Source organism: Vespula pensylvanica, chromosome 8, assembly GCF_014466175.1.
Source record: "Vespula pensylvanica isolate Volc-1 chromosome 8, ASM1446617v1, whole genome shotgun sequence".
Taxonomy (NCBI): domain Eukaryota; kingdom Metazoa; phylum Arthropoda; class Insecta; order Hymenoptera; family Vespidae; genus Vespula; species Vespula pensylvanica.
This window is the reverse complement of record NC_057692.1, coordinates 1,999,756-2,025,938: the sequence shown is the minus strand read 5'-3', so window position 1 is coordinate 2,025,938 and position 26,183 is coordinate 1,999,756. Positions and strand designations below refer to the sequence as shown.

The following is a 26,183-nucleotide window of genomic DNA, read 5'->3' as shown; positions in this document are numbered from 1 at the left end:
AGAGAGAGAGAGAGAGAGAGAGAGAGAGAGAGAGAGAAAGAGAGAAAGAAATTATATAAGGTGGAACTTTTAACATTATATGTATGTATGAAAGTAATCTGATCCATAAAAATAATTGATATTTAGATTTAAAAAATGTTGATTTCATATATATATATATATATATATATATATATATATATATATATATATATAATGGAATATAGTTTCAACTTTGATATTAATTAATTTAATAATTAATTCTCGAAAAGGATAATATAATATAGATTTAAATGCCCGATATTATTTAATTACATATATAATATAATATAATAAAATAAAATATAATATCGATATTTCAATAAATTGAAAATTAATTTTACCAAAAAAAAAAAAAAAAAGGAAAGAAAGAAGAAAAGAAATAATATTCTTGAAATTATGAAAGAAAATTAAAACGAAAAGTGTTAATATTCAATGATATATAAAAACGAGCGAAATTCGAACGTCGGATTATTGGTAGGGACAAAAAGAATGATAAAAAATAAAATAAAAAAAATGATTAACATTAGAAAATTTCTGGCAATAAATGTAATCGATGCAATTGGAAAATGAAGTGGGATCTCTTAGTGTTTGAATCCACGCTCTGATTGGCGCTCATGCGTGCATCCGTTGATCGATCGATCCCTGGACGAATCGAGTGAATCATCGATGTCATTCTAGTTTCGAAGGGAGATAGATAAATAGATGGATAGATAGATCGTTGCTCGATCCTTCTTGCGTTCATGTAACAGGCTCAAGGCTAACAATAAGAGAGAGAGAAAGAGATAGATAGATAGATAGATAGAGAGAGAGAGAGACAGAGAGAGAAATATACTCAATGCCATGCTCCTATGAGAATTAGAATTAATTACTACTCTAAATATACTACACGCTAATCGTAATTATGAATGTTCGCATAATTGCATACGCAATAGCTTAGGTGAACGACACTCGTGTTACCGCTCTTCCTATTTTTCTTATTTCTTTTTCTCCTTTTTATTTTGTATTTTCAATCGAAATCAACACTTTTCATATTTATAGAAAGGATATTTAAAAAAAAAAAAATTTCGATATAACGAAAGATCATCGTCAACGATATATCGATCGATTCGAGATTTAATTAAAATTATATTTCTTTTCTTTTCTTTATTTTATTTTATTTATTTATTTATTTTTTTTTTTTTTCAATATCGTTTTAAAAATGAGAAAGGAAAATGAACGAAATTTTATGGAAGTTTTCAAGACTTTTAAAAATTATGATCCGTCTATCAATTTGTCTAGTGTGCTCATTACTTCTTTTATTTTTCGTGTTCCACTTATCTCTTCGCCAACAGATGTCCGACGTAGACGTAAGACGAAGAATGACGAAATCACTGTCAGCTTTATTTTATTTCATTTTGTTTTATTTTTTTTTTTTTTTTAAATGTCACTTCTTACGTTAGTTATTGATACTTTCTCTCTCTCTCTCTCTCTCTCCCCCTCCTCCCTCTCTCTTTCTCCTTCGTTTCTTTCACTCTTCGATTGTCTGGAAACTTACACGCGACAGTAGCAACTAACGACGACGAGAGGATGTCGACATCGGTCGGGTTTCTCTTATGAATGGCGAAGGGAGGCAAAATTATTCGTAAAGCTTGCGCTATTTTCAGAAGACGTGTTTCGGTACGACCACGAAGCGCCGCTATATGGGGTAACATTCGCTGAATTCATATCTCTGTCAGTGAACTCTCTCTTTCTATCTCTCTCTCTCTCTCTCACTTTCTGTTTCCTTTCTTTCTCTCTCTTTCTCTCTCTTCTTTTTTTTTTATTATTATTATTTTACAAGTTCACCTTTACATACAAATCGAAAGTCAATGAATTCGATCTCCGATTTTTCGTAATACAATTTTTATACAGTTCTACATAATATAGTTTTAATTCCCAAGTATCTCTTTTCTTTTCTTTTTTTTTTTTTAATTATTATTTTTTTATTAGAATCATTTGACAAGTCATCTTCATATGTACGAATCAAAAATTAATTAATTTGATCATTAAATCGCTCGACATTTTTTCTTTTCTTTTTCTTCTTTTTTTGTTTTTGTTATTAAATTGTATACATATATAAACGTATGTAAATACATTTAGATATATCTATTATTAAATTACGTAAATCTAATGTATGAAGGATACAAATGCGAAAGATCTTTTAAAAGAATTTCCCATTTTTTTTTTCTTTTTTTGCTAACGTAAATACATACATGTGCAGCACAATAATTATTAAGTTCCATGAGAGAAACGATACTACGAAAAGATAATTGCGAGATGTCTTTTTAAACATAAAAAAAAAAAGAAAAAGAAGAAATAGAAAGAAAGGAAGAATAAAAGAAATGTTAATTCTCTGTTTCACGGAACGTACCTACTATCTACCAAACATACGTAACTTTTTAATCATCTGTGTCACGTCTTATCGAAGGGACAATAAAAAAGAAAAGGAAAAAAAAAAGAATAAAAGAAAAAAATCGTCAAAGGGAAAGACATACGAATTGATTGTGCATTTATACACACGTATGCACATTTATGCATGCACACATACATACACACATGCACGAATATACACATAAACAATGCGATTTCTAAGGAAACAATGAGATGTAGCGCCGGCGCTAAAACTGAATACAAATCATGCTTGAAGATGACGATGACGACGACGACGACGACAACGATGATGACGACGACGATGATGATGATGATAGTGGTAGTGATGCGTCGTGAGTCACCTCCCACTCTTCCAACCACTTCCATTTTTATTTTCCACGGTGGCACGCGCTCGTCTCGAGCCAAGTTATTAGCATTTACGAGACAACGTGCTACGTACGACATCGTCTTCGTCTTTGTCATCGTTGTTATTGTTGTTGTTGTTGTTGTTGTTGTTCTCATCATCATCATCATTATTATTACCATTGACCGAAGGAAATGTGCGTCTTTTTTTTCTCTCTCTTTCTCAACCCGTTATCATTGTTCACGCGTGAACACGTGCAGTGAAAGAACAATTATAACCGAACGTGAGATTTTTATCGTTAAATTATTTATTTATTTATATACTTATTGTTTTCTCCTGTTTTCTTTTATTAATTCATTCGCACGTGATTTAACGAGATCATTTATAGACGTATGTGTTCGTATATGCAATGATTTCGTTATTTGTTTTCTATAATTCACACAAAGGTTTATGCAAATCTTTGGAGAAATATATACATACGTTACATTCATAATATGTATGTACATATTCATAATATACGTAGAAAAATATATATATATATATACTCTTAATATTTTTATACTCCGTATATTCATAATATTGACACACGTGAATATTAGAATCGAACGATCAATCATTTCATAGAAATAATACATCATTATGGTTAAACTCGTAGGGACAAACAAATTGGCTCTTTTCACCCTTGATGGGAACTCGGAGTAGACGACAGAATTCTTCCACAGCGTGTTTTGCTTTGTTTTCTTTAGCTTTGTTTTTATTTAAAAAAGAAAAAGAAAAAGAAAAAGGAAAGTAAAAGGGGGGAGAAAGTAAAAAGAAAATTGACGAGAGAAGAACAGACAGACGGATAGACGAACAGATAGAGCGACAGATACAGCGAAAGAAAGAGAGAAGAAACAGAGAATGAGAAAGATGGTGGGAGGAGGGAGGAGTGTAGAAGAATAATACAAGTAGAACTCGATGGAGGCGAAGCAAGTAACGGAGTTTCGGCATTCCAACAAGATGAGGAGCACATATTCTCAGCGAAAGATCGTCTGAGAGTTTGCGTCCGTGTGTGGTTCCTCCTTCCTCTGCCATTCGACTGGAATGCACCAAAAATAAATTCACCCAGCCGACTACGCGCCATTTTGGAAGCGTCGCCTTGGGGCGAGCATTCTCTCTTATCCCCCTCTTTCTATCTCTTTTTCTTCTACATTTATTGCATCCTTCTCTCTCTCTCTCTCTCTCTCTCTCTCTCTCTCTCTCTCTCTCTCTCTCTTTTTCTTTTTCTTTTTTCTTTTTATTTTTTTCATCTGAAGACAAACAACATCTCTCTCTCTCTCTCTCTCTCTCTCTCTCTCTCTCTCTTTTCTTCTTAATTTTAATTTTCATATCTTGCATATCTTTTCTCTTTTTACTTTAATCTTTCTATTTTTTTTATTTTTCTTCTTCTTCTTTTTTCCTTTCTTTTCTTCTCTTTTTTCTTCTCGCGCACTACTAGCTCACTCGCTCATAGTTTGCCACTACAATACTTCGTGGTTACTTAAACGTAATTAACCACTAATTAAAATATCATTTCGTAACGCATTATAAAAGTAAATTATCCTTTTGGAACGTGACGATTCATTTAATAGCATTTCCAATCGATTTCTATCCTTATTGAAAATTAAGTTTATTATTATTATTATTATTATTATTATTATATATATATATATATAATAAATCAAATAAAATAACGAGTTCTAGTTAAAAATTATGGTTACTTAATTAAACATATTCTGAAATAAAAATTAATGACCGTGAACGTAAAATAAACAAAAGAGAGAAAGACAGACAGAGTGAGTGAGTGAGTGAGAGAGAGAGAGAGAGAGAGAGAGAGAGAGAGAGAGAGAGAGAGAGAGAGAGAGAGAGAGAGAGAGAGAGAGAGAGAGAGAGAGATATCTATGCATTATTTATTGAGATAGAATAAGCTATAACTGCATTTGAAGATTATCTTTCTTTTAAATGGAAAGTGAATAAGGATAATCACTCGATTAATATCGACTCGTTATAGAGAGTTATTGGTATCCTCGTTATCATTTTAATTACAATATTTATTAAGCCGATGCGAAGGAAAATAATATTTATGAGAAATAAAAAGTATGAGAAATGAAAACAATTGACTAAAATATTTCTTTTACAATACTATTCTTAATATTTTATTTGATAAAACTTATATTAACGAAAGAATTCGCACAAATTCATTTATTTTCTATTATATTAAATCCTTGAGACACATATGGAATAATTATTGTAAGAGACTTCTATTTTTATTTTATTTTCTTTCCTTTTTTTTTTACATACACACACATACACATATTGATATATATATATATATATATATATATATATATATATATATATTATTTTTTTCACGCAATTGTTTTCTAATTTTTTTTCACACGAGTTGATCGGCCATTATTCATAGATCTTTTTTATTCCAACGTTTTTACCAACGAGGTCACAACGGGTCAATCACTATAGTTCTTTCAGTATGTATGAACAAAAGAAAAAAAGAGACGAAATATTTCAACATATCTATTCATTCATTCATTCATTCATTTATTTATTTATTTATTTATTTACTTTTCTTTTTGATAAATGATTAATTATTTAACATGAATTTCAAATGTTTTCTTTAGAAACGATTTATAACCGTCGTATGGATTACTCAACGTTCGAAAATGCATAGCCACGTCGAGAGAGTTAATTTTTTTCTCTTTCTCTCTCATTCTCTGAGAGGTATAAAATCTTACGTAAAACAGCTTGCCAGACACGATCGACTAGCCTCTAACTTAACGATCCTTCGATCGATCGATAGATCGATTGTAAGATACGAACGAAAGACTCGAAAGAGATCGAAGAAGGAGAAGTAAGATCGTTGTGAGAAAAGATATCGTTACCGATTGCCATTTATATCTATCTCTCTTTCTTAGAAAGAAAAAGAACGAAAGAAAGTAGGAAAGAGAGAGACAGGAAAAAGCAGAGAGAGGGGGGGGGAGAGAATGATTTCTTACAAAGTTACCACCGAAGATTATGCAACCACTCAAAGATAATCTCTCGAACGAAAAGTCGAAGTAAATGAGATCACTCAGCATCCAAGATTGCTCCTTTCGTCTCTTTTATTTTATTTTATTTTATTTTAATTTCTTTTTTATTATTTCTTTTTATTATAATTATTAAAATGTTTTTTTTTTAAATACGTGGGTGTCAATATTGCTCCTTTCGTTTCTTTTGTTTTGTTTTATTTTAATTTTTTTATAACTTATTTTTATTATAGTTATTTTACTTTTTTTTTTCTTAGATCCGTGCCGATCAATAAATCGACGTTTCGATATTAAAGAGAGAAAGAAAAGAGAAAAAGGAAATTAAATCGAAATCCTGTCAGATCAGGAACATGTCTTACTCTTTTTCATTACGAAAGATCTCTTTCGATTAGCAGTACAAGCTTAATACGCCTACGTTAAAACTTTTATCTGTTATTTCTTCGAATGATTCAATCATTCTTTACTCCTGTTTATACATCACCTTTTATTATTAATTATTACGATTATTATTATTATATAGATTCGTGAGAAAGGATATCGATTCTTTTCTTTCGTATAAATTTTGCTTTTATTTCATTTTCTTAATAATTTTTATCAAGTATTATATACATACAGCGTGTATCCTAACAGGACAATTTCAAAAGCTATATCCGTAGTGAATTATTCTTACATGCGTGTTTGTGATTGTACGTGTTTCTATGTGTATGCGTGTGCGTGTGTGGAATTATTAATTATTACGACTATTATTGTACGTGGCTCGTTAGAAAGGATCTTGATCCTTTTGTATAAATCTTTTATCTTCATTTTTATTAAGTGCATATGTAAGTTCACAGGATAATGTGAAAGGCTATATTGCTGATGAATTATTATTATATTCGTCTCTCTCTTTCTTTCTCTCTCTCTCTCTCTCTCTCTCTCTCTCTCTCTCTCTCTCTCTTTGTATGTTTATGCGTGCATATGGTTATACGCGCGCGATTATTAATTATTACAATTATTATTTCATTTGATGATTCCGTGAGAAAGGATCTGAACATTTTTTTTTTTTTTTTATATATATATAAACTTTTTCGTTCCTTTTCTTTTTTCACATCTTTTATGTATCCTTACAACGGGACAATGTGAAAGAATATATTCGTAATGAATTATTCCTACGTATATGTACGCGTGCACGCGGGATATTATTAATTATTACGATTATTATTACAGGTGTCTCGTTAGAAAGGATCTTGATCCTCTTGTATAAAATTTCTTTTCGTTTTCTATTTCTCTTTCTTTTTCTCTTCGTTTTCTTTTCTTTTCTTTTTTTTTTTTTTTAATTTTTCTTAAATGCATACATGTATATACGTACGTGTTCGCAGGACGATGTGAAAGGCTATATACTCGTGATGAATTATTCTTGTTTGTGACTATTTGTCTATGCTTGTATCTATATCTATATCTATATATATATATATATATCTATGCGTGTGCATGCATTCGTGCGTGTGTATGTGCTCGTATGTGGATGAAATTTTCTCGTGATTTAACTTGGCAAAGGAACCACGGTCGCTTTCATTGTTACGTTCACCGACGATGACTCCTCGTTCAATGACTTTTCACTTCTCTTCTTTCTTCAATTTTATTTCAAGTTTCACGATTACGATGTTCTACTCTTAGGTAATATACTATAAACACAGAGAGTGGGAGAGTGAGAGGGGAAGAGCGTGTATGAGTGTGTGTGTGAAAGAGAGAGGTTAAAAGGGATTTGACTTCTTCTTCTTCTACTTCTTCTTCTACTACTACTATTTCTTCTTCTTCCGTATCCTTTGATACATATTATTATACATAAAAAGAATTGTCCTTGTCTTGTCTAAAGATCTAACGGACTCACGACGTCAAGGAGAGCTTTCTTGCCGAGTTTTCGTGCGGTTTGTTGCCTTCGGAAACGAAGAAATACTGAATAATTCAGGCAGTGACCGTATCGGGTGACGTCACTATAGTATTCAGTCGGTGGACGGTTCAGGCTGAGCGACCATGCGAAACCCCATCCGCTTTGGCTCGTCGCTGAAAATTTCAGTATTTCTGTAGAAATTCAACCTTTTACGTATAAACAGTTTCTCGAAGATATCTTTTCTTTAAGTACTTTTTTTTTTTATATATATATATATATATATACACTTACATTTTCGTTTCGATAAGACGATTGATTTACTTTCGTTGGTACGATCGTGTATCATATCAAAATTGAACAAAAAGATTAATGTTAATATATTTATACAAAAAAAAAGACAAACGTCGTACAAATTGACAACGAAAATTTTAATGGTTATTATTATTATTATTTTTTTTTTTAATTATGCAAATCATTAAAAATTCTTTTCGTTTGAAAAAAAATTATTTTAAACGTAAGTTTCGATAATTGTTTTTTTTTTTTTTTTTTTTTTTTTTAATGGAAAAGTCGATTAAAAATTTTGAAATTTTCATTCAGAAAAAGGTAAGTTCCATAAAAGAATTTCGTTTTCAATTTGGATTTTTTTCCTTTTTTTTTTTTTAAATATTTTTTTTTTGAGTGACAAAATAAGATGAGATTCGTAGATAAGATTCGTTTTTATTTCTTTCTAATGATTCGAGATAGAAAATTTCCAAGATCAAATCGAGATTGGTTTCTTTCTTTATGGTATCACGCGAAACGATTCGACCGTGCGAGATCCTCTGAACTTGGAAAGCGTTGCTCCACTTTCTGTCGCAAATGCGTTTAGTACGACACAAGTCCGTGAAAATAAGAGCCGTGAGTATTTTATAATGATACGTATATTTCCCCGATGGTCTTTGATAAAATTCCTTTTTCATATATGCAATAATTGGGATGTAAAAATTATATAATTTTTTTTTTTATCATACACACCCGCACATATATATTCTATTTTTTTAATTTTGCAAGTGTATCTATTATTCTTACATATTTCTAAAAATCTAATATAAAAAGGGTCAATCAATACGAATTGATTTATTAAAAAATCGTATTTTTTTAATCGTTTCTACGATTCGTCCTAAGCTTATGTATATACATTTTTTTTTTTTTTTAATTTAATATAGACAAAGTTAATCAGTTCGAAATAATTCTTTAAGAAAAAAAAAAAAAATTTCTTTTTTAAATTCCAACACGATCTTCAAAGACGTATGTTCGAAAAAAAAAAAAAGAAATTATCAAATTTTGTCAATCTATGCGATATTTATACGACACATTTTTAAGTACGCACGTACGAATTCAATGTCATTGAATTTCATTATTCTTTCGAATCGTCTTTGAAAAGAAAAAATATTTTTTTAGCCGGAATAAACGTAGGAGTGTAGATAAGTTAAATATAGAAGAAAAAATAGAGAAAATAGGGGGGAAATAAATCGGAAAAAGAAAAAAAAACAAAGAAATAAAGATTCTTTCGACATCCTTCGGACGTTGCGTTTAGATCCTGACGAACTATCCGTTATCATTCGCGGACCATCACCGGATATCTCGCAACTCCTGAGCTCTTTTTCCCCGCTATTGTATGGAAATGTCAGAAAGAAATCTTTCACGTGTTCACTCAAGATCCTTCAACGTTTGTTGTGTCCCGAAGTTCTTTTTAACTATTGTACCTACGTGAAACACACGTACGTAAATATTTCGTTACTATTTTTCTACATTTTTTTTTTCTCTTTACGTTTAATTATGGTAATACAAAAATGAAGAATCTCTAAAACGTCGATAGGTTGTTCGTTTTCAATATTCATTTTCATTGCCAATGTTTCCTTGCGTTTTCCTTATTGCACATAATTAACAATTCTGATTAGATGATCTAATAGCTCTGATTAGATTGTCTAATGAACTATTTGTCCGACCTAACTCTACCCATTCTCTTTTTTGTAGAGAACATCTGATGTGATTAGAAAAAAAAAAAATTTGCTTGGTTCGTCGTACTTTGTAAAATATTATTCAACGACAATTGCATTTTTTCATTTTGTTCAGATTATTGATTATCTATTGGATTATAACATTTCTTTTCTGTTTTGTTCTGATATCTTTTAGAAATTTTATTAGACCGGGAAAAAAATTAGACCGTAGTTGGATGAAACGTATACATATGTGTTCGTATGTGTGCACGTGTCTGTGTCTATATAGTCGAAATTTAATGGAATATTTTTCATAAAGATTTGATTGGATTGATAATATCATACAATTACGTATTTACGATTTAAAAAAAAAAAAAAAACATAATTAAGATCTCGTTCTAGATCCATTTGAATTTAATTTCGATCTGATTCTAATTTTCTTATTCGGTTCAATGAAATCGAAGATAAAGAGAAAGAAAACAACGACGACATTTAATCGTTAATGGAAAAAAAAAAGAAAAGAAATAATTGGCTAGTCGATCTCTACATAATCGATTTATATTCTAACGTTATTTCTTTTAAGTCGATCGGAAATATCGTTGTAATTAAATTATATATAACGATCGTTGGATTAGTCTTGGACGTGTGTAGCCGCCCTGAATTCTATTATAGAAAATCCCGTATCGTTTGTAGTACTACTACGGTGTCAAGAGTGTGCGCGCTAGAACACACGTCGTTGATCGGCACTCCCGTGTGAATATCTCCCACGTGAGGTGAAACCCGATATTAACGGCATCGTACAAATCTACGTGTATCTATGTAATAAGTTATAAACACACATACACGAGTTATTCGAAATTTTGCGTTTTTCATTTATCATTAATTTTCTTTTTTTTTTTTTTTTTTTTTTTGTACGATTGTAAACGTAAGAGCGTGAGCACGTGCGTATAAATTCGAGAATTTTTATCGAGAAGTTAATTATTGTGTGTGTGTGTGTGTGTGTGTGTGTGTGTGTGTACTGTTTCAAATTTTTTTTTATTGACGATAAAGAATGAAAAAGTAAAATATTAGGAAAATGGAAGATCTGTTGAAATGTAATCTTGAATTTTTCATTCATTCATTCATTCATTCATTCATTCATTCATTCATTCACTCATTCATTTCTTTGGATCATGGGATATAAATTTGTTTGTAGCGATATAATTTTGTTTTTAAGATACAGGATGTGTAATGTATTATTATATAAAGCAAAAGTAAAAATAAAAGGAAAAAAGAAACTTTACTCTAGATATAATTTTTAGTTATTTATTTATTTATTTATTTACTTTTTTTAATTAAAATATTAAATTGATTTAATTACTTCCATAATTCCATATTGTCTACTAATATGGAATATAATATCTTTATATATATATATATATATATATATATATATTGTATATTTTTTTATGTAAAATAGAAATAATAATAATAATAAATAAAAAGAGAAAAAGAAAATAGAAAAGCCATGAGGGATAAGATTTTTGTCTAATTCTATTCTAATCGTATTTCACTTTTATTCGTGTGAAGTAAGAGCGTTCGTTAATAATATAAAAATAGAATTTGAATCGAATAGAATAATGATGATATTGTTTCTAATATAATTGTATCTTAGATTGATGAGTTTTCTTGAACAAGCTTTCCGCTCCTCTTCTCATTGACGCCGTTTCGCGAGGGCGTATCCGGGAGTGAAAGGCTCGATATTTAAGATTCAACCTCTTCAGCGGGAAAGTCAGAGATGCCTCGTTGGATTTTAAACAATAGAAATTATCAAATCCTTCGAAAGAAAATCGGAATTGATCTGATAGGAAGTGTAAATGTCGATTTCGTTGATTTCTCAATCAATCTTTTTATCTTAATTTCTTTTTTTGAAATAAAAAATTTCATTGATCCATATCTTTTCTTTTTAAATATCGGTAGATACGAATGAATAAAAATTGAAATTAATATGATCGACGAATGTTCCAGACAATTTTTGCGTGATAATAATTTTTAATCATTTAGAAACATCGTTTAAATTACAAGAACGAGTTTTGTTAGTCGCGATTTTATTTTTATTTTATATATACTTTTTAATATTTTTAATACAATATTATAGATATTAATAAGTAAAAATTTACGTTAGCATGATCGAGAGAAGGCTCGTAGAATTTTTTTAAAATATTTTTCTTTGCGACAATAATTTTTAATAAATTTATTACTTAATAAATTAATATGTAATATATATTTTTAAAGTAAATATATGGATCACAAATTTTACATATTTCTGCGAATAACAACAAACGAAATTTATTGAAGTATAGAAATGCATATCATTACATTACGTTACTCTTGTGTTAACACATAAACACATACATACATAAACACACACACACACACAACTATATAGTAAGTAGATAGGTCTGTTATGAAACAGACCTATGATTTAGAACAGTGCCTTACATTATCGTTTAATGGACAGTTCTCTTCGAAAGACTAAAACTGACTTTAAACTTTCTTCTTCGACCGTCTCAACTACCACACGTTAATATCGTTTCTTATATGCATCGCACATATCCACATATATACATAAATAAATATGTATACGTATGTATGTACGTATGATATATGTATATATGCATGTGTACGCGTGTATAAAAGTGCATTACGAGAGATATATCGTATATCCTATGATTAGAAGAGTATTATTTATATACGGTCGCTTCTTTACGTCTTCATACCGCTAGGATATCATCGATCTTTCTTCATTTTATGATTTCTTCTCTTCTTTAATCATACATATTTATACATACATGTATGTACGTACGTACGTACGTATGTGTATATATATATATACATATATATATATATATGTATTTCTGAGTGGTTATGTGCGTATATATTTGTGATAAGTATATATTTATTTAGAAATTACTCTGTCGGTTTTGCAAATTAATTTCTTAGAATTCATTTTATTCTTTGTATCAATTATCTAATTGATGATAATTGACGATAATTGAGTATTTGATTTTTAATTTTCTTTTTTCTTTTCCTTCCTTTATTATTATTATTATTATTATTATTATTATTTTATTTATTTATTTATTATTTATTATTTATTATTTATTATTATCATCATCATCATCATCATCATCATTGTTAAAGAAAAAATTCGAAACTTCGTTTATTTAAATAACAGTATTTGAAATGTAATAATTTTTAATAATTATTTAATTATGAAAAAGGAAAAAAAAGGAGATTAAAAGGAGGTCGAAGAAAGTTGATAGGATCAAAGCATCTTTTTTCTTTTTCTTGTTCATTTTTTTTTCGATCGATGAGTTGAAATAAAAATTGAGCAAAAAAAAAATATTTGCAAAATTTTTCGTATCTCTCTCAAAATTAAACTTTGCCCTATTTCCAGTAATTATGCATTTGCAAAAAGAAGAAAAGAAGAAGAAAAGAATATGAAAAGGAAGAAGAGAGAGAAGATTAACCAAGATATACATTCGTTCGTTCGATCGAGAAATCGATTTTGAAATCTACATTACACGTGCGAAATGTTGAAAGAGAAAGAAAAAGAAAAAAAAAAAGATTCTACGACCTTTGACATTAAATGATAATTAATTATTCATTTCGTGATGATAGTTAAGTAATAAATTAAGGAATACGGAATCGACTGATGATTGGTAGCTCGTAAAACGTCAATGTATTCATGGAATGCATCCTTGCTCCAAAGTGAAATAGAGATAGAGATAGAATTAGAGAGAAAGAGAAAGAGAAAGATAAAGATAAAGAGAGAGAGAGAGAGAGAGAGAGAGAGAGAGAGAGAGAAAGAGAAAGAAAGAGAAAAAAAATAATTTCTTTAATCTCGAATCGTGAGAAAGTTTTGCCCTGAGTTTGTCGTAAGGATTGTAAGAGAGAAAAAGATAGATAAATAGAGAGAGAGAAAGAGAAAGAAGAGAGAGATCATGAACGAAGAATCCATACCGATTAACTCGTGCTCGCACGAGTCGGATTCGTTCGTGCGATCGTAAATTCTTGTCTTGCTAGTAACTTGTAACAGCATCCTTCCTGGACCAAGTTTAACTCGATCATCTCATCTCATCTCAGACAAGAACATTTTGCAAGGAGATATTACTCTGTAGTAGTTATCGAGACGTTTCAATCTTGAACTTTATTACGTATAGGATGTGCCGAATAAACAAACGGAATTTAACATTTGATTATATAATTAATTATTTAATTATATAATTAAATTAATTGTATAATTTGTTTCATGAATAATATATATATATATATATATATGTTGGTATAATATTTATTTTTATATCTGATATATTCATTTATAATTTTTTTATATATATAGATTTATTTATTTATTTATTTATTTATTTATTTATTTATTTATGTATCTATGTATGTATGTATATTGTATAATAATTTTATATAATAATGAACAAATATAAGATTTAATATATAACAAAATGATTAATAAAATGTGATTAATAGAAAAAAAATACATATACATACATACATAAAATATATATATATATATACATACATAATATTTATTTTTACATAATAGATATCCGTTTACACGTCTGATTATATTTTATATAATAATTTTATACGATTGTCATATTTAATAATGATAAAATATAGATAGATAAAAATTATTCCTATTTTTTATTTCATTTTATTTTATTTTATCATATTAACAAAACTGTTACGCGTAATAACTAAATAATTTTTCCCCTCTCACATTTTTCTTTCCTTTTTTTTTTTCTTTGCAGGAATGCCAATCGTTGAAGGAAGATAATAGAAAATTACAGAACGCATTAGCATTAAATCAAGTGCCGCACGTCCAAGTGATCGACAACGTTTTTCTTCAGACTCAAATTGAGACGCTTCAGTGGCAACTTAAACAGGTAATTATTGTCATCATCATCATCATCATCATCATCATCATCATCATTATCATTATTATTGTCGTCCTCATCACCATCATTATCATTATTATAATTATCATCGTCATCATCGTTATTATTATTTTTATTATTATCATCATCAGTTGAAAATGTTTGAGAAGTCACGTGCCAACAGGATTGATAACATTTCCAACAAAACTGGTTCACCTTGCTCCGATTATACGATATCGACTTGTTGTAAGTTGTAACCGGTACAACTCTCACCCAATACACAGTGCCAGTTAATCGGATTTCCCTCTCGTCTTTCCTTCCTCGTTCAAACCTGATTTCGCGTTCCGGTATTAAATTCGTGTCTTATCCTTATCGTCCCATGTCTTCCACGTTCTCACGAGTATCATTAAGCTCAATCTATTTCGTAATCTTTCTGTTTATTTTTTTTTTTTTTTCATATTTTATTCTTTTTAATACAAAATATTTTAATACGAGAATTGTAGAGATTTGCATGTTGGTAATCGATCGAGTCAAACACATAATTCAATAATTTCTTTTTAATTTTTGCTTTTTTTTTTTTTCTCAAAATGAATATAGATCAAAAGGTAAATGTGAAAATTGATAGAAAATTTCCAATCTCGTAATTAGTTTTTTCTTTCCATTCTTTTTATTTATTTATTTATTTACTTATTTTTCTCTTTTAACGTAGATCATAAGAGTTACAAAAAAAAAAAAAAAACGAGATAAAAATTCAACGAATGTCATATGATAATTTTATTCCTCAAACAAAACAAAAAGACACGTATATAACAATGTAACAAATTTATATCGTTTCTTTTTCTTTTTCATTATCACGATAGATCGAGTCAAACAAGCAAATGTATCGATCGCTGATGGAAGAAGTGGCACGTTTCTTAGACCGAGCCCACAAGAGCCTGATTATTCTTCACGAGAAGAACAATTCCAAGGACAAGAATAATGCTCGTGTACCACGTAGTCGTAGCGTTCATGCAGTCGATACGACGACTACGACCGATTGTTCACCGAATCGTGGCAATTCGACAAATTCATCGTCGTCATCCGGATCATCCCGTTTTACAAGAGCCAAATCCGTAAATCAGATATCAGGTGGTTCTGCTTTCCGCGAATTCACGTGGTCTGTGTTACGCCGTAATCAGAATACCTGTACCGATAACAATACACAACCACCACCGTGCCGTGAGCAATCTTATCAGGAAGAAAAAAAGATGGCCGATGGTGTTACATATACGAAACCAAAACAAATGGAATTGAATCCCGACGACGTGCCACCGGAAAAATTGTCCCAAGAAGCTTTTAGGTATAAACGATTTATATTGATCATTCGTTGATCACTTGTGTTATATCGTTTTAACGAATTACAAATTAAATATACACGTACACATATCTATATATGTATATATATAAATATAATTTGTAGGTTGATGAGAACGGTACAATCCTTATTAGCGATGAGAGAACCAGATTTATCAAGAATGTCACCGTTCGAGGACAGTGGAATATCACCGTCACCTACCAACAACCATCATCATCACCATCACCACCATCATCACCATCATCACCGTCAGGATAGTTCTTCCTTGTCCCAAAGAGATAATTTCGTAAACACGTCGATGGTACAAGAGGACAATTATGAAAATTGTATTGGTGATAGTGAACAAGAACGTGTCCGTGATCATGAACGTGAACGTGAACTTGGTAACGAGTCGAATTGTTTACAGTTTGATAGCCGAGATATTTGCCAATTGAAATTGAACTCGTGTAACACGGATGTAAATCGTAATCTACAGAATTTGTTGCCAGGTGTTAGAACGTCGGTAGATGCTACGTCATATAATTCGGCTAGCAGTAAAACCACGGAAGAGGAAGAACAGATTATTGTTTCCAGTCGTGATAACGCGTTAGAAGAAACTCGTGAACACGTATGTAATACTAATGGAAATGTTACCTCGACTCCTATCAAATGTACCAAACGATTAGAGAAAAAAGGTATTAACGGTATAAGCGATCTCATGGTTAGAGCTGTCAGAGCCAAATTAGCCAATAGCGTGAGCAGCGCCGAGGACGAAAGTGGATTCTCATCGATGAGCTCTTTTCAAGAGGTCGGTTTACCAACGTCACCGATCACATCTATCAAGGGTTGTCACACGGAGGTTGGATTACCAGAGATCCCAATACAAAAGGTTCCTCGCAGACGATGGTCCTCCACAGCCAATGAGATACAGGCGCTTATCAAACGGCACAGTAGTGCCGCGAACTTTCCAACTGCACAAACCAATAACGAATCTTTAAGCGTTTGGGTTTAAGATTTTTTTTTTCTTTCTCTCTCTCTCTCTCTCTCTCTCTCTCTCTCTCTCTCTCTCTCTCTCTCTCTCTCTTTTTTTTTCTTTCTTTCTTTAGATCGATTTATGACTTAGGTGTACAATTTTTATTTGTGTGTCTTTTTTTCTCTCTCTCTCTCTCTTTTTTTTCTATATTTTTTTCTCTTTTCTTTTTGTAAAGTAATTGGCCTGTTTTGTTAGAGAAAGAGAGAGGGAGTGAGAGATAGAGGGGGGAGAGAGAGAGAGACTATTTCTTTGAAAAGTGATTTAAATCTATTTAAATGTAAAATTATTATTAGGTGTAACATTTGCTTTTAATTAAATTACTTAGATTGTTGTGCTTAAGAAAGAAAGAAAGAAAGATAGATAAAGATAGGGATAGGGATAGAGTAGAGGTAGAGATAGAAATAGAAATAGGTAGATAGATAGATAGATTGATTGATTGATTGATTGATTGATTGATTGATTAATAGATAGATAGTTTCTTTGAAAAATTGCTTTTCTCATTTCTTTTCTTATGTTTCTGTAAATATACTTTTTTATTATTATTATTATAATAGATACACACACAGATATATGTATGTGTGTAAAATTTCGACTGGATTCCCAGAACAATCGCAACATTAATATTATATCTCTATTGATATATTTTCTTTACACACACACACACACACAAGCAATGTTACTACTACTTCGACTGCCACACAAGCTGTTAAATCTTATACAGTGTATCTAATTATGGTGTTAATGTGACCTATATTTAATAGGACGAAATAAACATAGGTTCCGTTCGTCCTAATGAAACGTAATTTATAATCTAATAGATATAAAAATAAAACTACGAAGGAAATATAATCCTTGATAAGTCAGATGCGCGGGGAGATATATCGAACGTGGAACTGATAATTCGATTGTTAGATATTTATTAGATATTAATTGTCGATGTTTCGTCGAAAATTTTTGTCGGATGTTCGATCCGTTTCCCAAAGAGATTCGAGAACCTCCATGCTCTATTTCACGCGTCATAAATCTTTTTTGGAAAATTGCAAAAGCAAAAAAAAAAAATGAAAAAAATTAAGTAAAATAAAAGTAAAAAAAAAAAAACGTAAGAAAGTATAATCCTTAGGGAATAATTAATAATAATTATTATAATAATTATAATAATAATAATAATAATAATAATAATAATAATCATTCGAAAGTCATTGTAGAAAATTTGTACGAGAATTTCGCATGTGTACAATTTAGAATTATTAGAATTATTATTAATCGTAAGATAACCATGATATATCAATTAAAAGCTGATCATCGGCATGATAAATATAAAAATTGATCGAGTCCGTTTCGGTCAATTATATGGGAAACAAATTAAGTCTACGATGACAATTATTATTCTTTTTCTTTTACTTTTTTTTTTTTTTTTTTGGGAGGGAAGGATTATCCAGTACTATTGAAGTATTTTATTTCGTTTTTCTCGGTTTCTCTTTCTGTAGTTTTCTTTTATATTTTTCGACTTTTTTTTATGAATGGATCTCCTTGCGAATTACGATTGATCCTTCTGACGCATGCAAACAGAGCGGGGAATTTGAACATTTTTTTCTTCTTTTTTTTTCCTTTTTATTTATGCACTTAATCCACTGATTCGGTTCAAGTAATTATCTGTATATTTCGAATTTATTTAAAGTAAATGTGCAAGATATGACAATGCGAGATTTCATACGACGACTTCCATATTTTATAATTAGGATATATATGTATGTATGTATGTATGTATGTATGTATGTATGTATGTTCACGAAGTGTTTAAATCTCTATTAAAGCGTTACATTGACTATACATGCGATACAAGTAATTAGGAAAAATGATGTGACGATATTAATAATGATTGAGCATTTAAATCATATGTGTAGCGTATATATTGTAATAATTTTGTTCACATTATTTTTTTTGAATTTTTCTATCTTAATGTTCTCACGTTTGTCATTTGAATTTATTAATTGAATAGTAAAATGGAATTCTCCGCAATATAATTATATATATATATATATATTTTTTGTATACCTCCCTCTTCGTTCTCTTAAAAAAGAAGGAAAGAAAAACAAGAAAAGTCCCTGTCGAAAGGCAACCCGTTATACGAGAGTACTCAACGAGAAGCATCTGATTTTGAAATACTTCGTCGAGTACGATTATTTAACCTTTTTATTGATTACACAACGGTTTCATCGAGTCATTAAATTATCGTATAAGTAAAAAACTTTATCAAATCCATATCTGTATAATATTGCTGTTGATAAATTGATTTTGTTTAAATATTTTTTCACGTAATTAAATACGGAAACAAATCTAAAATAACGAATGAATGAAAGAATGAAACAACGAGGAAAAAGAATTGAAACGTTTTAACGGTTTTTGTTGATATAACGATTTAAAAATTTGAACAAGGAAAGCTTCGGAAATCGACCGCTAGACGGAGCATCTGTTGTAGCTAATCTCGTACAGCAGCGCTACGAAACAGTTTGCAACATGGCGTCCGAAACGATTGAGACGCGCGGCTTTTCGTTCCGACATTATTCGCGGCAACGACAATGGAAAAGTTATCGAATTGAATCAAAAACGGTACGAAACGTCGCGGAATAAGGAGACGGTTCGAAATATATCAATATTTTATCGCGTCATGCGAACGAGAAAGGATTAATCGGATAATATTAGTGGTAGCAATCCGCGGACTCGAATCAAATAGTTCGTTAATTTCGATCGATGGCGCGTCGATCGCCATCTCTCGTGTACTTGTATTCGTTTATCGTTCTTCGCCGGTTAAACACGACCCGACGCGCGCGTGTGTGTGTGTAGCGTGCGCGCGTGTGCATACGCGTGCGCTTGTGTGGTATTAACCGTCTCGTTGACAGTAACGCGGTACGTTAAAAAAAACAAACCGAATCGATTTTATATCTTTATAAAACGAAAAATAAATTATATTATTCCGCGACGATCGACAAAGTATATCATCGTTGTTATCGACGCGAAACGAGGAAATATTGGAAACAATGATAATGAGAGAAACAACGTGAAAAAATCTATCGGCATCGTTATTATTGATACAACAATAAGAAGGTGGATGACTGACCTTGTATCGGAAGATTCGAAGAATCGTGAAAGAAAGATGACGTCGTTCGATCGAAGATGAAAACAAAAGAGAACGAGAACGATGAGAACGACAGGAGAACGAGACGAGAAAGAAAAGGAAGATGGAAAAGAACGGATGGTGCGGAATGGGAGAGCGAGACGCGAGTATGTAACGGCCGCAGGCGCGTAATAACGATAAGGAAGAAGCATAAGGCGACGTTCGTTACCGTACCGACCGATACGACGACGGTCGGTAAGGTAGTTCGCGATAGGTCGTTCGCGGCTCGTCGAAGAGATCGCGCCAGGGAGGGAGCTACTTTTAGATCGATTTTCAAGAGTACGGGAACTAGAGCTACGCGGCTACAGCAGCGGGAGCAGCACATCAGCGGCGACAGCAGAGCAGAGCAGCAGAGTAGAGGAAGATCAGAATCAGATCAGATCATAGTAGAGGAGAGTAGAGAGGAGAGGGAGAGGTAGAACCAACGTGCCGGCGCACGGGCCAAAGAGGTCCGCGTTTATTTTAACGTAGTTCGAAGGGCGTTCGAACGGGCCGCGATCGGTCGGTCGGTCGGACGTTCGGACGTTCGTTCGTTCGGTCGCTCGCTCGTTCGCTTGCTCGCTCGCTCGCTCGCTCGGATGAGTCCGGCCTTCGGGACGAGGAGTCGCACGTCAATAAGTTTTGATCATTTGTCTTCCTCGAAGAGAAGTTATATTATAATTCTCCTCGGAGTGTCACCTCGGGAGAGAGCTTGTCCGTTTTATCGTCCTACGTCAGAAATACGAACACTTCCTGTTTCTTCTTTTCTTCTTGTTTCTCCTCCAGCTGCAGCTCCTCCGTTTGCTCCTCCATAACCTGCTCCTGTTCCTCCATCTCCTTGATTTTAACGAGCTCCTTTCTCCGTCGTTCCTTAAAGCTCGGCTAGCGCTTAGTGCGCATCACGCAGGCGCTTGGCCGCTATCATCATTTCTCTCTCTCTCTCTCTCTTTCTCTGTCTCTATCTCTCTCTCTCTCTCATCCCTATCTCGCATGTGTTTCGGTCTCTCTTGCACTCCTTCGTTCGCGCATACCACACGAAATCCTCCTCCTCCGTCACCCCCACCACCACCACCACCGCTACCACTACTACCGCCACCACCTCCTCCTCCTCCTCCTCCTCCAGCACCTCCTTCTCAGAGCTAACACCCCACTACCCCTTGCCGATACAAGCACGCTACCGCTACCCCACCACCAGCCACCATTTACCACTACCATTATTACTACTGGCACCGGCAGCCCACCCACCCTCCCTCCCTCCCTCCCTCTTTCCCTCCCTCCCAACCACCTCTACCTCCCTCCGTCCTCTCGTCGGTCCGTCCGTCCGTCTGCTCGTTCGCTCGCTCGCTCGCTCGCTCGTCCGTCTGTCCGTCCGTCCGTCCGTCTGTCTGTCTGTCTGTCTGTCTGTCCGTCTGTCCGTCCATCCGTCCGTCCGTCCGTCCGTCTCTCTCTTTCGCGCGCACACCTCCGGCCGCCAGCGCCGAACGTGTCCGTCTGTCCGTCCTTCTTTATCCCGCACACCCGAGAAAGTTATAAGTAAGTGTGTGTTGTATCGACGATATTACCGCTGGTGCCTATACTCCTCTCTTAGCCACGGGGGCCACGAGATATATTATACGGGAGTGTGCGCGCGTGTTTAAGACTAATAAGTGTGTAGTAACGTTTTTACTGGCGCAGTGCGTGAAATGAGCGACAAGGACCGTTCCTCGCCCACCCTCGTTGAAAACAGCCTCAAGTCGCTACTCGACCAGCCGAGTATCTTTCCGCTGATCGGTAAGTAACGAGAAATCAAGAGTAATATATATATGTGTATTTATATATATATATATATGTATATACATGACTTGTATATATGTATATGTATGTGTATATATGTGTGTCACGCGCATTCTCTCTCTTTTTCTTTCTTTCTCTCTCTCTCTCTCTCTCTCTCTGTCTATCTGTCTTTCTTCCTCTGTATGTCTGTCTGTCTATCTCTTTCTCTGTCTCTCAACATAGTTCTCTGTCCTTTACCACAGACGTTTTCTTCGTCGATGAAATGTGCACGAGAACGTTCGAAACTACTCGTGTCCTCTTTTTCTAGGACAAATTCCCCTCTCGTTCCCGAAAACTCGTGGAAACGTTTGTATTGGAGAATCGATGGTGTTATCTCTCCTTCTCTCTCTCTCTCTCTCTCTCTCTCTCTCTCTCTTTCTCTTTCTCCATCGCTAATGCGAAAATTCTCTCAGAGAATTTCGATGAGCTAAATCGTACGCGAAATCGTACGTTTAATCCTATCGTTCTTTCTGTCTCTCTTCCTCTCTCTTTCTACTTCTCTTTCTTTCCTTCTTTTTCTTTCTCTATCTTTCTCTCTCTCTCTCTCTCTCTCTCTTTCTCTCCTCCTCATACATATATCCCTTTAGATTCACAGCAGTCGTCTTAAAGCACGCGATCGTCTTCGAAACTCGCGCAAATTCTACCCCAGCGCACGCTGGTGGCGGTCATAAGGAAGTATACCTAGTAGAAAATATACGTATACACGTCTCTATCGTGTATGTATACACGTACATATATAAGTATGATGTACGAAGTACGTAAGTTAGTTCGCGATTCGTACTTCCTCGTGACTTTTCGTCATCGTCATCTCTCTCTCTCTCTCTCTCCTCTCTCTCTCTCTCTCTCTCTCTCTCTCTCTCTCGTTCTCTTAATGTTTCTATTAAAATTCGTGTCTATCTATCATTTATCCTTTTCTATTCGTTCGGGAGGAAAATGTACGAACGTACACGGAAAGAAAGTGAGTAGTTAAGAAATAAGAGAGAAAGATTATAGATAAGAAGAAGAAAAAGAGGAAAACGACGCGACGACGACGACGACGCAAAGTAGAAGAGAAAGAGAGAGAGAGAAATAAAAAAGACAGAGAGACCGAACTAACGTGTGCTACTACACGCTCATTGTTGCGCCGGCGCTCGTCTCCCGATTAACCTCATTCGGACCCCGTGTGGCGCACCACGTGACATTCCGCCGGCCTAACTTCGCTCTACCCTCTCCCCACTCCTTCCCCCCTCTCTCTCTCTCTCTCTTTCTCTCGGTCCGTCTATACCCTTCTCACTCAGCTCACACCCAACCTAACCGCACGACGTACGAGAAACGCGTTCGGTTTCTTTCGGCCTCGGCTTCTTCTCTCGTGATCGTTCGTATATGTTCGTTTTCATTCGGTTTCTACATACACATACGAACTCATTGCATACACTAACCTTACCGACGGACCGACCACCAACCCAACGAGCAACGACGAACGAACGAACGAACGAACGAACGCGCCGGATTGTGAAACGAGCTGCGTTTTATTAATGCCATGTGATAAAATTCTCTTCGCGCCGTTGTAACGAAAATTATTCATTTTTGAATGAGAATCTCTATCTACCATCGTCGTCGTTATCATCGTCATCGTTTTCGTCGTCGTCGTCGTCGTCGTCGTCGTCGTTGTCGTCGTCGTTGGCATTGTCGTTGTTATTACGTTCTCGCGAGTGACCCTGAACGAGTTGAACCTTTCAAAAGTGACGCGTATTTACGACCCTTCGTATTTTTATTGATTTCGTTTGCCTTGTTGTCTTCTTTCTTGTTATCATTATTACTATTATGTTATTATTGTTTCTTTTCTTTTTTTATTTTTTTTTTTTAATTTTTTTTTTCTTCTTTCTTTTCGATCGAGTGCGTAAATATTCATACGCGTATTTAACGTTGATTCATGTTTGATTATATATATGGAACATGAAATGATGTTTATCAACGTTTATCTATTGAGATATTGTTAATGAATATCGTATATAATATGTACATATGTACGTACGTAGCTGATACGTATTTACGTATATCGAGAGTACAAGCTCGTAGTATTATTACTGTTTCTTCTTTTTTTTTTTTTCTTCTTACTTTTTATCATAATTCTTGGTAAACGCGAGATGCTTTTACGATATCGTCGATTTATGCGGACAATCTTCATTGATTAGAATGTACGAATGAATATGTGTGCTCTTACTTTTTTTTTTAATCGAGTTTTAAATTATTAATGATTTGTTATTGATAATTATAATAATATTTAATATAGTTATAATATTTTAAATTACAATAACTAATCGTTAATGATTTAAAATTATTAATGATTAATTTATTATAATGATATTTTATGGATATATTCTATATATATATATAAATTTTATATACGATATTATCATTGTAATATGTATGCGTTTATAATATTCGATCGATTTATGAGTTTATTATACTCTTTCTTTCTTCGGTTAATATACGAGCCTTTAAAAATAGACAATTTGCGGAAAGCTATTAGCAGTATTAGATGTACTGGAACACGTCGAAAGTAAACATTCGTTTTCGTTTAGAAGGACATATTTTATCAACTATATCCTTGAAACATCATCTTTACCACGATACGCGTATTTCTAATTTATATTGGATTTATTTCTAATCGTTGATGTTTAACGTGATAAGATCGATTCACGCGATTTCAGATTTCTACGTGATTTTATCTCGTTAAACTTCACCACTTAAGGATTATTAGAAACAATTAGAAAATTGCTTGGTATTAATAATTTTATCTTCTTCTTCTTCTTCTTTTTCTTCCGTTTTTTTTTCCCCTTACAAATCGAGTTTATTTTTCTTTTTGCGTCAAAGCTTTTGATTACTAATTAGAATCATTATTTTTTTTTTTTTTTAATAATATTTCTTGCGATTTGTTGGTCGTATAAAATATTTTTTTTCGAGTCGAATAAGTTGGTGACAAAAAAATTTCGTTGGTAGATCGAACGAAAATTGACATTCTCGATTCGAGAATTAGAATCTATGTTTCTAATGAAACAGTCGTTAGCGATGTTATAACAGTTGTTATCGATATGAAATACTCTTTTACGAGTCTTGGCGAACCACTCGAAATTATTTCGAACGTAAAAAATGTATTTGTAAATGAATTAAGAAAAAAAAAAAAGAAAGATAGAGAGAGAAGAACAAACGTCGATTTTTCTCGATCAGGAATTAATATCGATGATTTCTAATGAAATTTTAGACAACTCAAATACGATATTATATTTTCTATGACGTATGTAAACGATTCGAAATCATTTGGAATAGAAAAATTATGTGACTAATCGAAGCAAGTTCTGCTTGATTACAAATTAGAATCGATGATATCTAATGTAATAGTAATTGACTACGTGTTTTTTTTTTTTCTTCTTGTTTTTCTTTTTTTACGAGAGAAATAAAATAATAATTTAATTCATTGAGAAGTCTCGATTAGAGAGAACAGGTTTGATAATGAAGATGATATAAATAAACAAAAAATCAATTGATCATTATGCAGTATTATTAATCTATCGTTAGAAATACGTAGATTCTTTTGATAACGTAATTCTAAGATCTTCGAAAAGTTCGTCGAATATTTTGAATTATTTTTATCATTTTATTTCTCTCTCTCTCTCTCTTTCTCTCTCTCTCTCTCTCTCTCTCGTTTTTACTAGTCTTTTCTTTTTTTTTTAGATCTTAGCTTTATGACTTGCATTGAGTAATGTGAAAATTTATCTATGATTATATTATGTATGGATAATGTATGTATTTATATACATATATACGTATATATATGTATATATTATAATTATAATATATATGTATAATTATAAAAAAATATATATATGTATGTAGATATGTATTATATACATGTATGTAGGTATATATATATATATATATATATATACATATTTGTATATAGAATTTTCTTTTTCTTTTGTTGTATATTTCCTCTTCTTTTTTTTTCTTCATTTTTCTTTTTTTTTCATTCTTTCTTATCTATATAAGGTACTTATAATCTTTTTATCATCATCACGTTTTATACGAGGGATTGATGAAAAGTTTGAAGCAAACGATTATTAAGAATCGATTATTCCATTTCGAAAGAATTCTATCGATCAAAAAATTTGTTTGTCCTATTTTTCTCTTCAGATTTTCAGCGTATTCGAAGCGATCTTTCAAATCATTTAGAAAATTTCGATTGAATAA

At 32.5% G+C, this 26,183-nt stretch overlaps 1 protein-coding gene and 1 long non-coding RNA gene across 4 annotated transcripts in view; one reads left to right on the top strand and one right to left on the bottom strand.

The window, feature by feature from the left end:
• LOC122630876 (histone-lysine N-methyltransferase set1) overlaps nucleotides 1–17,094 on the top strand; it is a 44,646-nt gene extending 27,552 nt beyond the window's left edge. Inside the window, exons 3-7 of one of the 3 annotated variants that reach the window (XM_043815887.1) lie at nucleotides 14,496–14,630; nucleotides 15,482–15,960; nucleotides 16,081–16,358; nucleotides 16,464–17,003; nucleotides 17,043–17,086. In XM_043815887.1, the coding sequence (XP_043671822.1) occupies nucleotides 14,496–14,630; nucleotides 15,482–15,960; nucleotides 16,081–16,358; nucleotides 16,464–16,966 (1,395 nt within the window). In that variant the 3' untranslated portion in view covers nucleotides 16,967–17,003; nucleotides 17,043–17,086. Of the gene's footprint in view, nucleotides 1–14,495; nucleotides 14,631–15,481; nucleotides 15,961–16,080; nucleotides 17,004–17,042 lie in introns of all 3 variants that reach the window. The other 2 variants (XM_043815886.1, XM_043815885.1) reach the window with 2 other exon arrangements.
• On the bottom strand, nucleotides 15,478–21,286 carry LOC122630887. The gene is made up of 2 exons (XR_006327577.1): nucleotides 20,106–21,286; nucleotides 15,478–16,925 (listed from the first exon to the last, which is right to left on the bottom strand). It is a non-coding gene; the product is annotated as an uncharacterized LOC122630887 (long non-coding RNA).
• Between the last annotated feature and the right edge of the window lie 4,897 nt (nucleotides 21,287–26,183).